Source organism: Aspergillus pseudonomiae (assembly GCF_009193645.1).
Source record: "Aspergillus pseudonomiae strain CBS 119388 unplaced genomic scaffold BDV37scaffold_88, whole genome shotgun sequence".
NCBI classification, from domain to species: domain Eukaryota; kingdom Fungi; phylum Ascomycota; class Eurotiomycetes; order Eurotiales; family Aspergillaceae; genus Aspergillus; species Aspergillus pseudonomiae.
In genome coordinates, this window is record NW_022476080.1 from 17,318 (window position 1) to 35,484 (window position 18,167).

Genomic DNA, 18,167 nt, shown 5'->3' on the forward strand with positions numbered 1-18,167 from the left:
GATCCGGGAATGTCAGTTCCAATTCATCACTTACAACCACAAGTACGAGAATCACGATTATCTCTCTCATTTGCGCCTTCAATAATTATATTCATCATGGCCGCGGGCAATCCCCATACTGTTGCTTTCTTCGGTGCCACTGGCGGATGTACTTTGGCTTGTTTGGTTCAAGCCTTGGAGGCCAGTATCTGTTGCTCTGCTTGTATGTATTTCGTTTATCTATCTCTTCCATCTACCCCCTATTCCACTTTCCTGTTCGGGGTACATGTTGGTATTCAGTGGTGATTCTAAGGACAACTAGTGGTTCGTGATCCAGTCAAGCTCCAGAATCTACTGCGCCAACGGGGTGTTTCCGACTCAGTCACCGCAGACAAGCTCTACATTGTCAAAGGCAGCGTGACAGACCTTGACGCAGTGCAACAGACACTCGTGTACAATGGTCGACCCGTCGACATAATCATCTCCGGCGTCGGCGGCAAACCCATTTTCACGAACCCGTTAAGACCCAGGCTCGACAACCCGACTATCTGCCAGGACGCTGTTAGAACCATACTCGCGGCATCCCGGGCACTGGGTGCGAAGCCGGTGCTCGTCGCTATTAGCTCGGTGGGGCTGAGTACCAAGAAGCGAGACTCGCCGATTGCCATGCTGCCGTTCAACTACTGGCTGCTGAGGGAGCCACATGCGGACAAAAAAGTCATGGAGGAGACTATCTTTGATGAGATGAAGAAGCCCGAAGCGGATAGGGCAATTCGGGACTATACTCTTGTTCGCCCTAGTTGGTTCACGAATGGTGAGGGAGTTGGACTGGGTAAGATTAGGGCTGGGACGGAGATGGACCCCGCGATTGGGTACACTATTTGTCGCAACGATGTTGGTCTTTGGATCTTTGAGAACTTCGTTCGTCGGTCATTACAGTCGGAGAACCCGTATCTGGGACAGCCGATAAACATTACTGCTTGAGGGGGATGAAGGGGGTAAGGTTTTGGTTTGATGAGCTTCAAGTCAAAGCTTGATTGTTTTCGCGTTTAGATTTTTTGTTTTTCCTTTTTCCTTTTTCCTTTCAATGTTTCCTCTCCCTTTTATCCATCTTTCTGTTGGAGGGAGAACACCACGTGCTTCTGTGTCATATAGTTTTGTATAGTTTCCTGGAAGTTTTGAGCGATATATGTCAGATAGATGTCTCCCAGCCGGGAGCTATAATAACAACTCGATACCGGTCAACCAAGTTTCAATAGAGTATTTTCGAACTAACACGAGCCACAACGGAGTCCAGTCAACACGCCATCTGTCCTCTAGTCACCAAAGGGGCCCTGGTTTGAGGCTTCGGGGCCTGAGGCAAGGTCCATCCGGCAGAATAACGGGCCTTGAGCCAACTGTGTGGTCGCCGGATCCATTTTCAACTCAATGCTTTATGATTGTTAGAAACTAGTATCCTTAAGAACAGGCCTCACATAAGAGCTGTTAGCCGTGTTTGCTTTAATGGCTGCCGACATAAGAAGCCTTGACTGCCAGGAACAGGTGAGCATAGCTAGAGCTATGAGACGCCTAACGTCATTATGAGGGCCACGTTGCAGCCATAAACTCCTACGTCATTTGCCGCACAAGGGTCCTAGGTTATCATCGGGGTTGCTGAGCAACTGTGACAATAAATCGTTATCCAAGGTCTGCTCTGGCGGCGTAAAATTGACAGTATCATTATACATAAATTCTGTCATGTCAGATGGCGTGGAGTTTAGCTCATCCGGGCGGCCATCGGTATTAACGAGACTCAGGGGCGAACCCCTGGCGCCACGATACACCAACTCTAGACTTTCCCCATCACTTGGAAGCAAGGATGTTGGGTTTGGGGTGTAGAGAAGATCTTGCTCCGACCCTATGCTCGGCTTGCTCGGCTGGAGGCACGTATAGTCTTGATATAACTCCTCATGGGCATCAGTAATCCCCGGAAGGCTTAGAAGCGTGTTGATTATGGGGTCATCCACAACAAAGAATGGATCAGTTGTGCCTGAGATCGGCTGCTGGTTCACCAAGAGCGCATCAGGAACTATATCTGACGATGGCATGTCCCCAGGCCGGTCAGTGGAAAAGGGGAGATCTAACAACAAGCCCTCAAGATGGGGCTCAGGTGGCATCTGAAGGTGTTGAAATGCCAATTTCGCCCATTTGAGCCGTTTCTTAACGGGCCGCATCACAGTTCCACATCGTGACACCGCATCGCTTTTACAAATTTGATGAAATTTATCAGCATAATTCGCTAGCTGTTGTTTGATCGCTGTGTTTTCTTTTTGACTGTCAATCAAACCGCGGCTGAGGTGGTCATAAATATGAACTAGGGCTCTACTACACGTATCGAGCCCCAGGACAAGCATATTGATGAACGCCATGCCTCCTTCCCTCTGTTCCAGCATTATACCCTTTGACGGATCTAAGGAGCGATACGAAAGGGCCAGAAGTGCCGACGCAGACTGGCAGAAGGCATTTATGATCGTAGACGAAATTCTCAACGACTTTTGGTCCGTTTTATTCTGAGAGAATAGCATGTGTGTGATTATAACATGGTAGGCAGTCAACAAGTAAAGTTGTGAAGGCAATGTCGTGGTTTGACTCTCCACAGCTTGTACCGCCTGAAGAAGGATGTCTCTAATCTTAGCCGACAACGTGGGGAAGTCAGCACAAGACTGAAGGAGATCGTATAACTGGTGAATATGCTGCTCCTGCCATGAGGCCTTTGGTACTCCCTTGGCAGGCATATTGAGATACAGAATATAGATGTGAGACACCGTACTGGAGATATGGCTGAGAGGCCATAGATATCGTAAGGCTTGTATCTGTGCCGGCAGTGTAGATATGTTATCGGACGCCTGGTCTAAGCGTATCAGGGCGGAGGTGGTCTCATCCCGGCAGGGAAAATCAGGGATCTCGTCGGGGCCGAAGAGCGCAAGGGCCTGATCAAATTGCATAAACGCCCAGGTGGTGGTGGTTAAGCATAACCAGTGAACATTTTGCAAGACCTCTTTTTTGACCAGGTCAATTTCAACACCATTCAATTTTACGCTCTTCATATCGGCATTCTTCCATGTTTTTTCTAAACGTGAGGCCATATAGCAAGTATAGCCCACAATGCAGGTTGCTCGCCGGGCATGACCCAAGCACAATTCTCTCCATCCTATGAGAAACAAGGCTTGTACAGTGGAGAGAGCCTCGGTGTCGCCAAGTGGTAGCTGGCGCTGTTTGATTTGGATGGAGGCAAACTCAGACAACTTCTGGGATTCATCGCGTATAGCTCCATGTTGTTCGCTGTCACCACTTAAAACATGATACGCATCAGCCAAAATGATTGCCAATAGAGCCTCGTCCACTGTTCCATCCTTAACTTCACTAGTAAGCAAGGTTTTTGATACCAGTGGCGACAGAGGATGCACCGAAAACCACATGTCAATCAACTGCAAGATGCGGTGCTTTCCTAGAGCTGTTAGAGGATTATGATACTGTGGAGGGTCGAACATGGACGGTGTAGTGTCAGCCACTAGAGTAGCAATAAAGAAGGTTCGGTTGTTCTCTGGCTGTCCACATCTCAAAGAGCCAACGCGCAGAAGTAGCATTTCCACCATCTCTTGGGCAATGGAGGATAAGAGCCCTTCATAATTTACTTGATGGTGTGTAGGATGACTGTATGTATACGACTGCTGTTGACGTCTCTGAAAAGAACTCATAGACAACTGAAGAAGATTGGATTCCGATCCAGTCTTGCTGATAAAGTAATCATCAAACATCTGCTCTAGGTCATTGCCCAAAGTGTGAACCTTCTCGAGGGCCACTGATGCGTGCACCACCGAATCATCGCTCAGAACGCCGGATACTGCAGTATTAACCAATGAAATGGACTGCTTCCTGTCGCGCTTGCTGACACCCGGGTTAAGGGTGCACTTGTCCTCCGTTCCTTTGCGCTTTGGTCGGCCCTTGCGGGCTTCAGGGCCGTAAACGCAATTAATATTACGGTCTCGGCAAGCTTTGCAGATACGTCCTCCAGAACATCTAATCTTTCGGCCTCGGCAAAAGCGGCAGCTCTGTCGTAGCCTGGATGTCTCTGTATGAGCGTGTCAGTTGAAGAACACTTCGTAGAGTCAGAAGCTATAACAAAAAAATGGCCAGGATCAAGGCGTATTCATACTAATCTGGGTCTCCATATCGAGGGTGTCTATGAAGTGTGTTGCCGCTTGGTCACTTCCAGAGAAGTATGATTCATGAATCTAGTGGCGTTGGTGTTGAGAAATTGTTGACGCTCAACCTCGGATGTTCAAGCTGGCCGAAGTGATAATCAACGAGAACCATATGTTTCACATCTGGTCGTATCTGCCTAGAGCAATAGTCGAGCAACGAGACAGGCAAAACGAAGATAAGGATGTCTAAATCAGATGAATCTGGTAGACCCTCAGTCTGATTGCATTTGGTCGTAACGTGATTTATCTCCGAAGCCAAACTCGGCTAGTCGCTTTCTTTGGTGCCAACACAGCAATCCTCGATTATTTAGTATTACTCGTACAACAAGATCCTATATTCTTACAAATTATCTAAGAGAAATGATAAATTCTGGGCCTTATAGTCTACCCTCCATTCCTCCGTCCGTCAACTGCGGTCATCCAGGAATGTCTTCAATGTGACCTACAAGAAACCGAACACAAAGGAAGTTATATTTGAGACTCAGCATCGCCTCTGGATCTGCTACTGATATTAGAAGGGTGTCTTTGTGCTATAGAAGACTACGCTTGTATACCCGCTTGATGACCCTCCGCTTTGCATGTAAGAGCAAATACTGATATCTGTTGGACCTGCTTATTTTTGGAATAATTCCTCTGCTCAAGATAAATGGGACAATACTGCCGTTGTGTTGAAAAGCAGATATTGGCTATATGCCGTCCCATGTCGTTTAGGTAAATTGCTGCAGTAAAAATGTTGGACTACCCAGTGAGCGATTAGAACATGCTTTCGGTCACAGTTTTGAATCGAGTCCAGATGTGGAGAGTCACGCGGGAATGTAGACCTGTGCTATTTTCTCTTCGCCGTCTTCTTTTTGCCTTGTGCATGGTTGTTCTATTTGATTTTCAAGAACTTCTGAAGAAGGGCTCTACTAAGTCTGGCAGACTGGGGTATGGTATGCAATGTTAGAAGCTGTCACCTCATACCATCTTGGCGGAATGTCGCGCGAGAAGGTCAGCTGCGCTGCATGCTATGGTCATTAGGCAGTTAATCCATACTCCATGACTCCTCAAATGAAACAGAACCCAGTATTTATTGACCAACGCCTACCCCTCGGGACCCTGAATCAAAGTGCTACCTGCATCTACTTTCCACCCCGCCTTCACGATGTCTGACCCTTATGCCCAACACCCACACCACGCTCCTCCTGGTCCTGGACCCGAGGCGAACTTTTACGCGCCCGCAGACAGTCTGTACCAAAATCCACCGTACGATTATGAGTCTCAGCATCCTCATGCGCAGCAATTTCCTCCGGATCAAAACTACCAGCATGGCTCGCAGTATGACTTAGCGCAAACGCCGAGGTCTTATCCGCCCCAAATGTCGGGCCCGCAACAGGACTACCTCAACCCAGCTTCTGCGGAAGGCTTTGAGCAAGAAAGAAACCGTCGAGGAAGTAACGCTGATTATTAGTACGCTGCCATTTTATAACATTCCGATGAGTTCACACTGAAGTATTCCAGTAACGCGCCCACTGACGAACGAGATCGGGACTATCCACCAAGCTCTCATCCCCAAGAAGCCAACAACACTTCCGACAACGAGGGAACTGAGCGCAACCTGGCAGGGGCGCTTGCCGGTGGTGCTGGAGGCTATTATTTGGGACACCAAAGTAACCATGGCCTTCTAGGAGCTGTGGGTGGTGCGATACTAGGTAACTTCGTGGGAGACAAGATGGAGGATAAACCAGATGATGATGAGCACGATCATCACCACCACCACCATCACCATGGACATCATCATCACCGTCACAAACATCATCATGGTCATCGCCATCATAGTCATCATGGTCATCATCGCAGTCATTCTCGGCACAGTAGCCATAGCGGCAGCTACTGATTGGATACCCTCCTGGATCATTTTTTCTTCGATCGCTTGAGTGATATTTGCTGCTCTTTTATGTTGGTGCGTACACTTTTATGGGAAAATTGTTAGAAGATAAACATTCGGAATGTTTTGTAACGCCTAACGACTCGATGGCACTGGTCCTGAGTATGATGCCTCTATATATATGTTAGTAACTTAGTCTATCGTACAATAAATTCCTCTGGCATTTATCTGAAGCGACGCGTGGTGAAGCTTTTACTTTGCGCCTTATGCTCTCCTGGGTTTCGTAAAGCAGATGCTCAGGGAAGCGGGAATTGGCAAGTTCTATGCGACTTTTTCCAATTGTTCAGTTCCTGCAACGATCAAATTTGGCGAGGAAGTGAAGAGTCGATCGGATCATCGCTTTTTGCTTTTTTAAAACTTGGAACTGATGTCATTCCGGCTATGTCGGATGAAGATAGAAACGTAGATTCTAACGGAGAGGACAACTTTGAATAAGATTGCAAGCAGGAAAGCCATAACCATAGGTGACATTGTTCACTTGCAAGTAGAATAAATATATCATAGGCCTGAGGGACATCCTCGTAAAATTCCGCGCTAGTTGCCAACTCCCGGTCATTGTTTTTATCCGAAGTAGTCTGATGTGTAAATCATGAGTATAAAAGCTGCCTATCCAAGCGATAGCATATCTTATCGACGAAACGGTTTACTTTTCCCCACAAAGTAAATCTTAGTGATGGGTGCAATGCTCCACATTTATTCTGTCGCATATCACCCGCGTGAGTTTGGTCAAAGTAACTCTAAGCTTGAGAAGAAAACAGATATATGTAGTATGTCTATTCTAGACTTCGTGACATTGGAGCCACGTCACTGAGGGTATCCCACGGTCACGGTTCCCCGCCGCCGGGGATCCCGTGACCCCAACGGAAGATCATCCGCCGCCGGAAACCGGAGCGGAGCAGGGTTTCACGATCCAGTAGGAGCCAATCAGGAGGCGGAGATATGGAAGTCTTATCAGAGTCGGTCATCATCGCCGATCTTCAGCTCAGCCCTTGACTCGTGACCTAATCGGGGAGTGTGACTCGTTCTGCGTGCCATATCTGAATCAGGCCGAACCCCCTTGGACTCCTCCTACTCCTATCTCCTTTCCTCCTCTTGCTTTCTCCGTCTCCGTACTCTCCTTTTATTCCCCTTTGTCCTTGCAGAACGAGTCTCACACCGCATAGACCGGCACTCAGTACCCCGTGGGACCCTCGCCTATTCATCTGAACATCTCGCCGTGTCGTGACTTTCTCCTCTCCGTTTCAAGTCGTCTAGACCAGTTTTCCAATATTTCGGTGGAAATCAACAAATCGAGAATATGCCGCCTCCTTTAATACAGCACCTGACACAAGCGCTGCCGCAGCATTGTGAGCCGTCTTCGCCCTTTTTCGCTGCCATTTCCGCACATCTACACACGTGCATACCTACGCCGCTCGCTCTCATCTCATCGGTGTTGGGCACCCTCAGCATCGTCTCCTGGCTCTTTGCACAACTCCCACAGATATACAAGAATGTCCAGTTGCAATCTACGTCAGGCTTGTCCATTTTCTTTCTTGTGGAGTGGTGCTTGGGAGATACTAGCAACCTGATCGGCGCTATACTCACTCGGCAAGCTACTTGGCAAGTCATCATTGCAAGCTACTATGTCCTGGTCGACGTTACACTTGTCTTCCAGTTTTTCTGGTACACACATATCAAAGGGCGTCAGAATGGCTACGCTAGTCTCTCTCACTCACATCATGAGGGCGGCACCGGGGGTGTATTAGAAGGGGTATCCTTTTCCGAGAATGACTCGATCAACCATGCACCTTCAGAGACCACAGTCAACTCAGACGCGAAGGATGTGAAAGGTCGCAAAGAATCTATCTTCGGTTCTTATAATGGCCAGGTTCCGTCGTACTCCAATGAGAAGCTGAGCTCATCCCGTCGGTCCATGGTCAGAAAAAGCAGTGGTCCCAGCCTGCCTATTGCCTCTACGCGCACAGTTCTTTTAGCATCGATGCTCTGCGCCGTTGTGGCCAACGCAGCACCAACGGAGCCAGCCACCGAACCGCACCCCTATTTCCTCAGCCTGGAGTTCTTTGGTGCCCTTTTCTCATGGATGTCAACCGTCCTATATCTTTTCTCCCGCCCACCTCAATTATACAAGAATTACAAACGCAAGAGCACATCCGGCCTGTCTCCGCTACTCTTCATGGCCGCATTCAGCGGAAACTTCTTCTACTCCACGTCACTCCTCACAAACCCCAACGCCTGGTACGACTACCCTCCGTACGGCGGCGGCGGATGGGCTGACTCCGACGGCAACAACCGCGCCGAATGGCTAGGCAGAGCTATCCCCTTCTTCCTGGGGGCATTCGGCGTCCTCTTCTTTGACGGTTTCATGGGCGTGCAATTCCTGATGTACGGCACGCGAGATGACGAGTCCATTATCGAAATCGAAGATCCGAAGTGCGGACGCAGTCGCTGGATGCGAGTCCGCGGCTGGATGAGAGGCTGGATCCCCTCCGTGTCCCCTACCCGGCAAGCCCACCACCACCGTACTCCCTCAGAAAGCCAGGCGCTTCTAGAAGAAGATTGTGATAGATACGGTACAGTTTAAATGATTAACTAGACTTCATGTCGTGTAATCATCTAGAACTTTCTGTTTTCTTTACACTCATTTACCTTTCTCGACTGCGTTAAGCAGGTACGATTTCTTTATGACTTCATGACGATATTTCGGTGTGTGGGCTTTACTGTTTCTTATCGTTTCAAATTCTCCGGTTTTCACAGGTTCATTCTCCATCGTTCGGCGCCTTTGTTTTAGTTGTTCTTCTATATATCCTTTGGACGTTATTGGATTCAGGAATGGGCTGGACTCCAGGGTTTACTTTGAGGTGTTTGGTTACGGATAGATATCTGCATACGGGGTGCATATATAGCATAAACCTAAGGTACTCGAATACTATTTGACTTATTGGAGCAACGTACATGACCTCATCACATTAAATTCCTAGCTATATATATATGAAGATACAAATGGGTTCAATAAGAATGTATTAACAATCATCTACGTGTAAACGTGCATATATGCCAACGAAGCGATCCGTTGCGCCCCCACCGCTCATCAAACTCATTAGGGTACAAGTGTGTGGCCCCGTGCTTTCCAACAATAACAAGCTTGGTCTTGTCCCTTCCTCCAGCACTTGGTGGTGGGAGTGAACCAGCGGATGTCGATAAGGAGACAGCGAAGGGAAGGGGCCAGAAGAAAAGAAAAAGTGGCAAAAACGCCACCAGGTGTACAAGGTCCGGTCAGCCCCTCTGTCACACGGACACGGTGTAGTGAACAGGTGCGCCCGTGCAAGTTTGCTGTCCGGTAGTTAATGTTTCAAACGGCGTACCGATGGCTTGGTCAGAAATTCGTGATTTTCTTGCCGAGGCCTGTAACCATTCCACGTCATGTATGTGGAGGGGAAAACGTATAAGAATGCAGAGACAACCCAAGAGTGAGTGTCTAATGATACACAGCAAGCGTGAGGTAGTAATGGTTCGATCAGCCTGTGATGCGGCATGACCAGCATCAACCGAATCTGTAGGCCAACCCTTTAAACGTATATGTAACAATACCGAATGCAATCATGACGAACTAATACAACGGACCTTTGGCGTCCTGGACACCGCGCCTGATAACGTCCTCGATACGCCACCGCGGAGGAGCAACAGGATCTCGCTTCCGGTGCCATTCCTTCTCCATCTCTGGAGGAGGGGTCGCGTCCTCATTCGATGTGAGGGCTCCGCCGGCAACACCAGTCGAGAATTTGAGTTGCAGGACATTGCCAATCTCGTCACAAGCGGTTAATACCCGGTCGAGGTCTTCCTTAGTATGCGCGGCAGAAACGCAGAAACGAGCACGGGAGGAGACCAAGGGTGTAGCAGGATAACCGACAACGACAACAGAAATCTTTCGTTTGAGCATTTCATGGGAGAAGGCCGGCATCTTTGCGGGGTTGAACAGCAGCACTGGGATAATTGGTGAATCGTCGTGGCCGTACACTATAAAGCCAAGACGTTTCAGACCCAGACGAAGGTATCGGGAGTTGAAGGCCAAACGTTGCAGTCGCTCTTCGCCTTGACCTGGAATGATTTCGCCGTTGATGATACGAAGAGCAGACGAGATTTGGGACAAGATTGCTGGAGCTGGCGATTCTCCGTAGATAACTCCAGAATTCGCTGCACGAAGCTGATCGATCATATTCTTGTCGGCAGCAATATACCCACCATTAGCACCGAAAGACTTTGTCAGGGTCCCCATGAGAATATCCACTTCTTCTGTATCGATACCGAAATAGTCACAAACACCTCGGCCTCTCGGTCCAATGGCACCAATTGAGTGAGCCTCATCAACAAAAAGATGGAACTTGTAGCGCCGTTTCAAAGTAATCAAGCCTGGGAGGTTGCACATCGACCCTTCCATAGAATAAAGACCTTCCACAACGACCAAGATCTTCTTCCAGGGGCGATGAGTACGGGGCTGACCCTGACTGATAGCCTCCCGAAGCCTATTCTCCAGGTCCTTCATATCGTTGTGCTTGAACATACCGATAGATGCCCCAGAAAGACGTGCACCGAAGCGGATTGACGCGTGGTTCAGCTCATCGGAAATGATTAGGTCGCCTTTGCCGACCAGAGCGGGGAAAATGTTTGCATTAGTGCCGAATCCCATAGAGAAGACCATTGACGCTTCCTTGCCCACGAACTTGGCGACAAGATCCTCAACTTCCATGTGAAGATCTTGTGTGCCAACCTCCGCTCGGGTGCTAGGAGCAGTGATGCCATATTTCCTGATTGACTCCTCGGCGAGGTCTGCACATGGACCTTCAGACTGCGCAAAACCAAGGTAGTTGTACGAGCTCAGGTTCAGCGTATCGGTGGTGGTTCCGGTGAAGTAGAAGTGCTTGTTGTGATCATCAGTTGCGCGGTCGATCAGTGTGATGTATCTCCCGGGTACACCCGTAACAGGGCGCTCAAAACAATCATTAATGCGCAGCTTGAGACGACGGACGTAGAAATTGTCGAAGTCGCTGTTGAGGGCACCATATCCATTTCGGGGTTTCAAGTGTCTGTAATTCTCTTCACGGAAGCGTTTTCCGAAGAAGTCACGGACATGTCCAAATGCAATTAGGATTAGGTAACTAATGTAGGTGGTAAGAAGGTAATAATAGGGAGGCTCATCCATTATCGGCTCGGGAAAGACACCACCAGGATGCTGACTGGAATACCGGTGGCTGGGATGGCCGATGGTGCCAAATTGCGCGTTTGCCTTGGCCTGGCGACGAGCCTCCTCAGGCGAGGGGGGTTGAAAGAGCGTGGTCGGCGGTTCGTCCATATTGGGGTTGCCCGCGGTAGCAGTAGAGAGAGAAATAGTCGGTAAGGACAGTGAAGCCGAGCTGATCGAAGTATAATGAGCGTTCCCACTAGCTCCCCTGGCGGTCACGTTCGCAGACTGAGAGTCGGATTTGGACTTAGGGGAGGTTGAGAATAATTGGCTCAGGAGACTAGGTTTGCTTGTGGGCGCCTTGAAGGCGATACCGCCCTTTCCAGAGTTGGACGAGGTGGACTGCGCGTTGGAGGGGTCGTTGGCGGAAGAGTGGACGGATCGACGAGGCATTGCAAGGAAACCGCCAGTCGGAAACAACCAATTTCGCAGGAACACCGATATGGTGTGGAGAGAAACTTCTACCGCGGTCCTGGAAGGGAGAGGGAAAATAGAAGCTACTTGAGGAAAGAGGTAACGAGACTCCTGACGCGAGTTGTGCTTGTTGACCAGTTCTCGTTCACTTGCCAATGTCTCAGAAAGTACTAGGACAGCGACGGTCTGAAGTATCCACAGGAAAGCAGTCAGCCACAATCCAGACCAAGTGTGCGAAACACTTGTGCAAATAGTCAACAGATGCGAGGGAGGAATGGAAAGAAGACCAAGACTGGAGGGCGGTATACAAAGACAGGAGAGAAAACGAGGGTGAGATGCAAATGCAACTCCGAGCAAGCCGGAGTGATTGATGGTCCTGTAATTTCAGGTGGTAACGTAAGGCACAGACCTTTTGCACGTGGGAACTGGAAGGGCACGGAGCCCAATCGCAAATTCAATCTCTTGTCCTGGCCCAGATTAATTGACGCCTATCGCGATGAGACAGTAAAGAGAAGAAGAAAGAAAGAGTCAGTAATATGAATTAGCTGAAAAGACCATCAACCACAATTAATCCCTCCCCGATGGATCCCAGCGTTGGGAGGGAAAATAAAAGGACTTTTTCAAGAGTGGATCGTCCAGACCAAATGGTATCCAACAGGGACCCATAGTATCGTACGGTATGGTCCCATTGCCCCTGCATCATTTTACAAGCTGGTTCACCCAGGAATATGAAGTTATGGTACGGTAAGATACCGGCCCCTGAAGCCCCGATCTTGTTCTTTTCTTTTTTTATTCCCTCAATTCTCATCTAAACTAACTACTATCTTACTAGGTAGTCAGTAGTAATCTTACTACTCCGTAGTTAGTTAGTTAGTTACTACTTTGGAATATGTAATTAAAACCGCCCCAGAAAGGGGCAACGCAAGGCGAATACGACAGAGGCAGGTTTTTCACTTTTCAATCAAAGAACATACAAACAGTGTCTTGATCTCATACACCGTCTCTGAGGTAGTGGCTATCTTTTGATTACTTCGAGTATATACACCCATACATTCATACACCCAGTACTAGTACTCCGTACATATGCGACACTGCCAGCAAACCATGTGCCATATCTTGATGCGCATACGCAGTACGTAGTTGAGATAACATTGACTAACAGAAAGCTGTGTTGTTTTGCCACAACGCACAAGGTCGGAGCTTCCGTTGTGCAGAAGAAAATCGTGACGAGAAAAGACCGAGCTAGATATCTATTTTGATCTAGTAATAGTAGTAATAAGCATTGAAATTGAGTCGGTCGCCTTCTATCTAGGGTAAGGCGGGGTTTTTTTTGACTGCCTCTTCTCCGGAATTTCCCGCCCCCACGATCCCCGATTAGACCCTTGGCCATTGCCTAGACTGGCCATGTAGATTCGCCTTCGGAGTACTCTGTACCAGTCATTTCTATTTCGCAACTAGGTCTGGAAGTTAGTGATTAACTCAATCGTACTCCGTGCCGAAGCTGGCCGATCGAGATTTCAAATCGAACCATTTCTCAATACTGAGGTACAGTACAATAGTGCCTGCCACCCAGCAACCTTAACGATGACTGATTTCCTCTCCACAATTAGACAAAATTTGATTGAGGGGTATTGTAATTCATTAGGGGCATACCGATCATAATCGTTTCCGTCCATCATGTCTTCAAATGGAGTTTCTTCCGGTTCGAAAGAACTATGGCGGCATAGTTCTCCGCAGGACACACAGATATATGACTTTATGATGAAGATAAACGCAGAGCACGGCCTGTCTTTGAAGAGCTACGATGACCTTTGGCGTTGGAGTGTCTCGGAGCCTGCACTGTTCTGGGAGCGGATATGGCACTACACAGCGATCAAGTCTCATAAACCATATGACCGTGTAAGTGTTTGCAACTCTCTTGTCATGGCTCCTTTGGTTACCCAGCAGCAAGGCCTCTTCTCCTTCTGACAAGTAGTACAGGTCCTCGACTCTGATCAAGATCTCTTCCCTAGACCCAACTTCTTCGAGGGTAGTAGACTGAACTTCGCTGAGAATCTTCTCTACCCAGCTAACGCGCTCGGTGAGAATGAGGTGGCGATAATCGCTGCTACGGAGTCGGAACGAGAGTATGTTTCATGGAAAGAGCTGCGTGAACGCGTCCGGCAATGTGTCAACTCCCTAAAGGAAGCGGGCCTACAGTCCGGGGATCGTGTGGCGGGGTTTCTAGGCAATCATACCAATACCGTTGTTGCTATGCTGGCGACAGCTTCCATAGGAGCATTCTGGACCGGCGTCTCCCCAGACACGGGTGTGCACGCAGTGTTAGAGCGTCTGAAACAGATAGAACCGAAGATTCTATTCGCTGACAATGCTTCATTATACAATGGCAAAGTGCATGGGGCAGAGGCCAAAATCCGACAAATTGTTCCAGGACTGCCAAACCTGGAGCTGCTTGTTGTATTCGAGACAATCAAGTCACACCGGATCAATCTTGAGGAGCTGTCACCTGTTCAGGGAAAGGTATCTACGTACGAGTCTTTCCTCTCTGCCGCCAGCAACCCTTCGGCTCCTCTCGAATTTGCAAGCTTAGAGCCTGGCCACCCTGTCTATATATTATACTCTTCCGGTACGACAGGGGCACCTAAGCCTATTGTTCATGGATCGCTTGGAACCTTGCTGCAGCATAAAAAGGAACACATGCTCCATTGCGATATTCGCCCTGGAGACCGCTTGTTCTACTTTACTACTGTCACTTGGATGATGTGGCATTGGTTGGTCTCCGGGCTGGCTAGTGGTGCCACCATCGTTCTGTACGATGGTTCCCCCTTTCGACCATTTGACCCTGAAGGCGGGAATGGAGAGATGGCCATGCCACGTCTAATTGATGAATTGAAGATAACCCACTTTGGAACTTCGGCAAAGTACCTGTCTATCCTGGAGCAGGCTTCCCTGAACCCGCGAAAGCACCCCCATCGGCCGGTAACGCTGCAAACCCTGAGAGCGATATTCAGCACTGGCTCTCCGCTGGCGCCCTCCACATTTGATTACGTCTACTCATCTTTTCACCCTGATATTATGCTGGGTTCAATCACTGGCGGAACTGATATTCTGTCCTTGTTTTGTTCCTGCTGCCCTATCTTGCCGGTTCGCAAGGGTGAGATTCAATGTCGCAGTCTAGCCATGGCTGTTTCTGTATACGACTACGCAGGCAACGACATTAGCGCTTCTGGCGAACCAGGCGATCTCGTCTGTACAAAGCCTTTCCCTGCACAGCCGGTCATGTTCTGGCCACCTGGGGCTGTTGGTGCAGAGAAATACCGCAAGAGTTATTTTGATGTTTTCGGACCATCGGTCTGGCATCATGGAGACTTCGTGCGCTTGGATCCTCAGACTGGAGGGGTAGTCATGCTAGGTCGGAGTGATGGCGTCCTGAAACCGGCCGGAGTTAGGTTTGGAAGCGCAGAAATCTACAATATTCTGCTCAAGCACTTTGCAGAGGAAGTGGAGGACTCTTTGTGCATTGGGCGGAGGCGAGACGGAATTGATGCAGATGAGACTGTCGTCCTTTTCGTGAAGCTAGCCTCGCAGGAAAAGACCATACCGCAGGAGCTCGCGGCACGTATTCAAGCCACTATCCGCAAGGAGCTCAGCCCTCGGCACGTCCCAGGTATAGTGGACGCTTGTCCAGAGATTCCAGTCACCTCCAATGGCAAGAAAGTCGAGAATGCCGTGAAACAGATTTTGTGCGGCCTGAATATCAAGATCGGTGCCAGTGTTGCGAATGCCTCTTGCCTTGACTGGTATAGAGCATGGGCTACGGCGAATCCGTAACAGGCTCAGCTCGGCTGAGATAGATCTACAATTGGTTGCACGGCCATGAAAATAGATTAATCGGTAGAACTAGAGGTTATGTGATAGATGTGGGCGTGGCTTAAAAGCAATTCATTGTTTCAGACTTGGTCGTACAGTATAAATGACGATTCCATAAAAGACGTAGCCGAGCAAATAGAGATGGGAAAAAAAAGAGGCCTTCTATGCTATTGCCACACCTAGTTTGAAGATCTAGACTAAGTCGACTTATAAAAAGAAGGAATAATTGCTAATCGACGTCATCCTAAGTTGGTTTTGATTAAGGATGAAAACAGACCGGATTAGATAAGCCATGGGATCTCGGCTTTCATCCAAATCCTTGCGGTGGTCTCCGGAAAACAGCTCTCTCCGACAACACAAGGAGCACCTGAATTCAATCGCCTCCGAAACTATTGAATTCAAGATTGACAATATGCGTCGCTCAGTATTGCGGGCAGTTGAGTCTGCGAAGCCACTCTCTCGCGCCTCTCGTTCCGTTTCAAGGAGCTTCGCTACTGTCAACGAGGCTGGTTCCAAGGTAATGCCGAAATGTTGGGTGTTCGTTTGGTCTGATCTTCTCGACTAACTCATGTCTTTGCGCAATGCTATAGGATCCTGCTGAGCTCGACCAGATCACCACCTTGCCCAATGGAATTCGTGTCGCTACTGAATCTTTGCCAGGACCCTTCTCTGGTGTTGGAGTTTACGTCGACGCCGGTTCCCGATACGAGGATGAGAGCCTACGAGGAGTTAGCCACATTATGGATCGACTAGCATTCAAGTCGACCAAGAAACGGTCTAGCGACGAGATGCTTGAAGTTCTTGAGGGTCTTGGAGGTAACATTCAGTGCGCCTCTTCGCGAGAGTCGCTGATGTACCAGTCCGCCAGTTTCAACTCGGCTGTCCCAACGACTCTGGGCCTTTTGGCTGAGACAATTCGTGATCCCCTCATCACAGAAGAGGAGGTTCTCCAGCAGCTGGGTACTGCTGAGTATGAGATTGGTGAGATCTGGGCCAAGCCAGAGCTAATTCTGCCGGAGCTGGTACATATGGCCGCCTACAAGGACAACACGTTGGGAAACCCTCTGTTATGCCCGGAGGAAAGACTAGGAGAGATCAACAAGGCGGTTGTGGATAAATATCGCGAAGTATTCTTCAACCCTGACAGGATGGTTGTTGCCTTCGCCGGTGTGCCGCATGATGTAGCTGTCAAGCTCACGGAGCAGTACTTCGGTGACATGCAAGGGCAAAAATCTAACAAGGGTCCTGTTCTATCGGGAACCGGCATTGAAACTACTTTGTCGAACTCCAGCTCGGCGGTCGAAGAAGGGCAAGTGCCCACAATTCCCCAGTTCACGCCGTCGTCCACCACATCGACTACTCCTGCATCCCCAAAGTCCGGGTCCGGTCTCCTTTCAAAACTTCCATTCCTCAAGAATCTTTCCGGGTCGCAGAATGGCTCCGTGTCGCCATTGGATCCCTCCTTGGTGGAACCGTCAACGTTCAACTTGACACGTCCTTCTCATTATACTGGCGGTTTCCTTTCTCTTCCTCCAATTCCTCCTCCGGCGAACCCCATGCTTCCTCGCTTGAGCCATATCCATCTCGCCTTTGAGGCTCTTCCCATCTCCAACCCTGACATCTATGCTCTCGCGACCCTCCAGACACTGCTCGGTGGTGGTGGATCATTCTCCGCAGGCGGTCCTGGCAAGGGTATGTACTCACGCCTTTACACAAACGTGCTGAACCAGCATGGATGGGTTGAGAGCTGTATTGCCTTCAATCATAGTTACACCGACAGCGGAATTTTCGGGATCTCCGCCTCATGCAGTCCGACACGGACGCCCGAGATGCTTGAAGTCATGTGCCGCGAACTGCAGGCACTGACTCTTGACAACGGTTACTCTGCCTTGCAGGCGCAGGAAGTCAACCGTGCAAAGAACCAACTCCGCTCCTCTCTTCTCATGAACCTGGAGTCACGAATGGTCGAATTGGAGGACCTCGGACGCCAGGTTCAGGTGCATGGCCGGAAGGTTGGTGTGAAAGAGATGTGCGATCATATCGATGCATTGACCGTGGAGGATCTGCGCCGGGTTGCCCGACAGGTTTTCGGCGGTAACGTCCAGAACAAGGGACAAGGTACCGGCAGGCCAACTGTGGTTCTGCAGGAGGGCGAACTGGAGGGATATAAACTTCGTTCCTTCCCATGGGAGGAGATCCAAGAAAGGATCGCCAGATGGAAGCTGGGAAGAAGATGAATGAAGTGAAATCTAGAGAAGAAATACTCTACGGAATAGATAGAAGCCGCTGCTTATTGTATAGTATAGTTAAGAGAAGGGCGTGATGCCCGACATTTTTCTTCCCTCTATGTAATTAAAATGAATGACATCAAAACATGTATTCTTGGGCGCCGTTTTTACTATATCACTCATCTATTTTTAATTGCCTGGCCAGGTAAGGTAGAGGTCTTCTATGGGCTGCAGTATCAGTGCCTATTGGGGCCGAAGGTCATTGCCGC

General features: G+C 49.1%; 6 protein-coding genes across 6 annotated transcripts; 4 read left to right on the forward strand and 2 right to left on the reverse strand.

Moving 5' to 3' along the window:
- Positions 1-96: 96 nt before the first annotated feature.
- BDV37DRAFT_287156 (NAD(P)-binding oxidoreductase) lies at positions 97-963 on the forward strand (the record flags this gene model as incomplete). The annotated part of the gene is made up of 2 exons (XM_032088060.1): positions 97-202; positions 302-963. The coding sequence occupies 2 exons, from the start codon at positions 97-99 to the stop codon at positions 961-963; spliced, it is 768 nt and encodes a 255-aa protein (XP_031937158.1).
- A 549-nt stretch (positions 964-1,512) lies between these two features.
- On the reverse strand, positions 1,513-4,778 carry BDV37DRAFT_219397 (Zn(II)2Cys6 transcription factor). The gene is made up of 2 exons (XM_032080132.1): positions 4,175-4,778; positions 1,513-4,090 (listed from the first exon to the last, which is right to left on the reverse strand). Exons 1-2 carry the CDS (start codon positions 4,188-4,190, stop codon positions 1,593-1,595), a joined length of 2,514 nt encoding a protein of 837 aa, XP_031937159.1. The 5' UTR covers positions 4,191-4,778; the 3' UTR covers positions 1,513-1,592.
- Positions 4,779-5,367: 589 nt separating this feature from the next.
- Positions 5,368-6,139, forward strand: BDV37DRAFT_287158 (uncharacterized protein; the record flags this gene model as incomplete). The annotated part of the gene is made up of 3 exons (XM_032088061.1): positions 5,368-5,672; positions 5,724-5,895; positions 5,951-6,139. The coding sequence occupies 3 exons, from the start codon at positions 5,368-5,370 to the stop codon at positions 6,137-6,139; spliced, it is 666 nt and encodes a 221-aa protein (XP_031937160.1).
- A 1,047-nt stretch (positions 6,140-7,186) lies between these two features.
- Positions 7,187-9,104, forward strand: BDV37DRAFT_259236 (PQ-loop repeat-containing protein). The gene has a single exon (XM_032083116.1). It carries the CDS (start codon positions 7,448-7,450, stop codon positions 8,729-8,731), a length of 1,284 nt encoding a protein of 427 aa, XP_031937161.1. The 5' UTR covers positions 7,187-7,447; the 3' UTR covers positions 8,732-9,104.
- A 2-nt stretch (positions 9,105-9,106) lies between these two features.
- Positions 9,107-12,121, reverse strand: lcb2 (putative serine palmitoyltransferase 2). The gene is made up of 2 exons (XM_032080131.1): positions 12,109-12,121; positions 9,107-11,986 (listed from the first exon to the last, which is right to left on the reverse strand). Exon 2 carries the CDS (start codon positions 11,777-11,779, stop codon positions 9,758-9,760), a length of 2,022 nt encoding a protein of 673 aa, XP_031937162.1. The 5' UTR covers positions 11,780-11,986; positions 12,109-12,121; the 3' UTR covers positions 9,107-9,757.
- Positions 12,122-13,477: 1,356 nt separating this feature from the next.
- Positions 13,478-17,907, forward strand: BDV37DRAFT_274901 (uncharacterized protein; the record flags this gene model as incomplete). The annotated part of the gene is made up of 4 exons (XM_032085312.1): positions 13,478-13,699; positions 13,781-15,467; positions 16,096-16,187; positions 16,261-17,907. 4 exons carry the CDS (start codon positions 13,478-13,480, stop codon positions 17,905-17,907), a joined length of 3,648 nt encoding a protein of 1,215 aa, XP_031937163.1.
- Between the last annotated feature and the right edge of the window lie 260 nt (positions 17,908-18,167).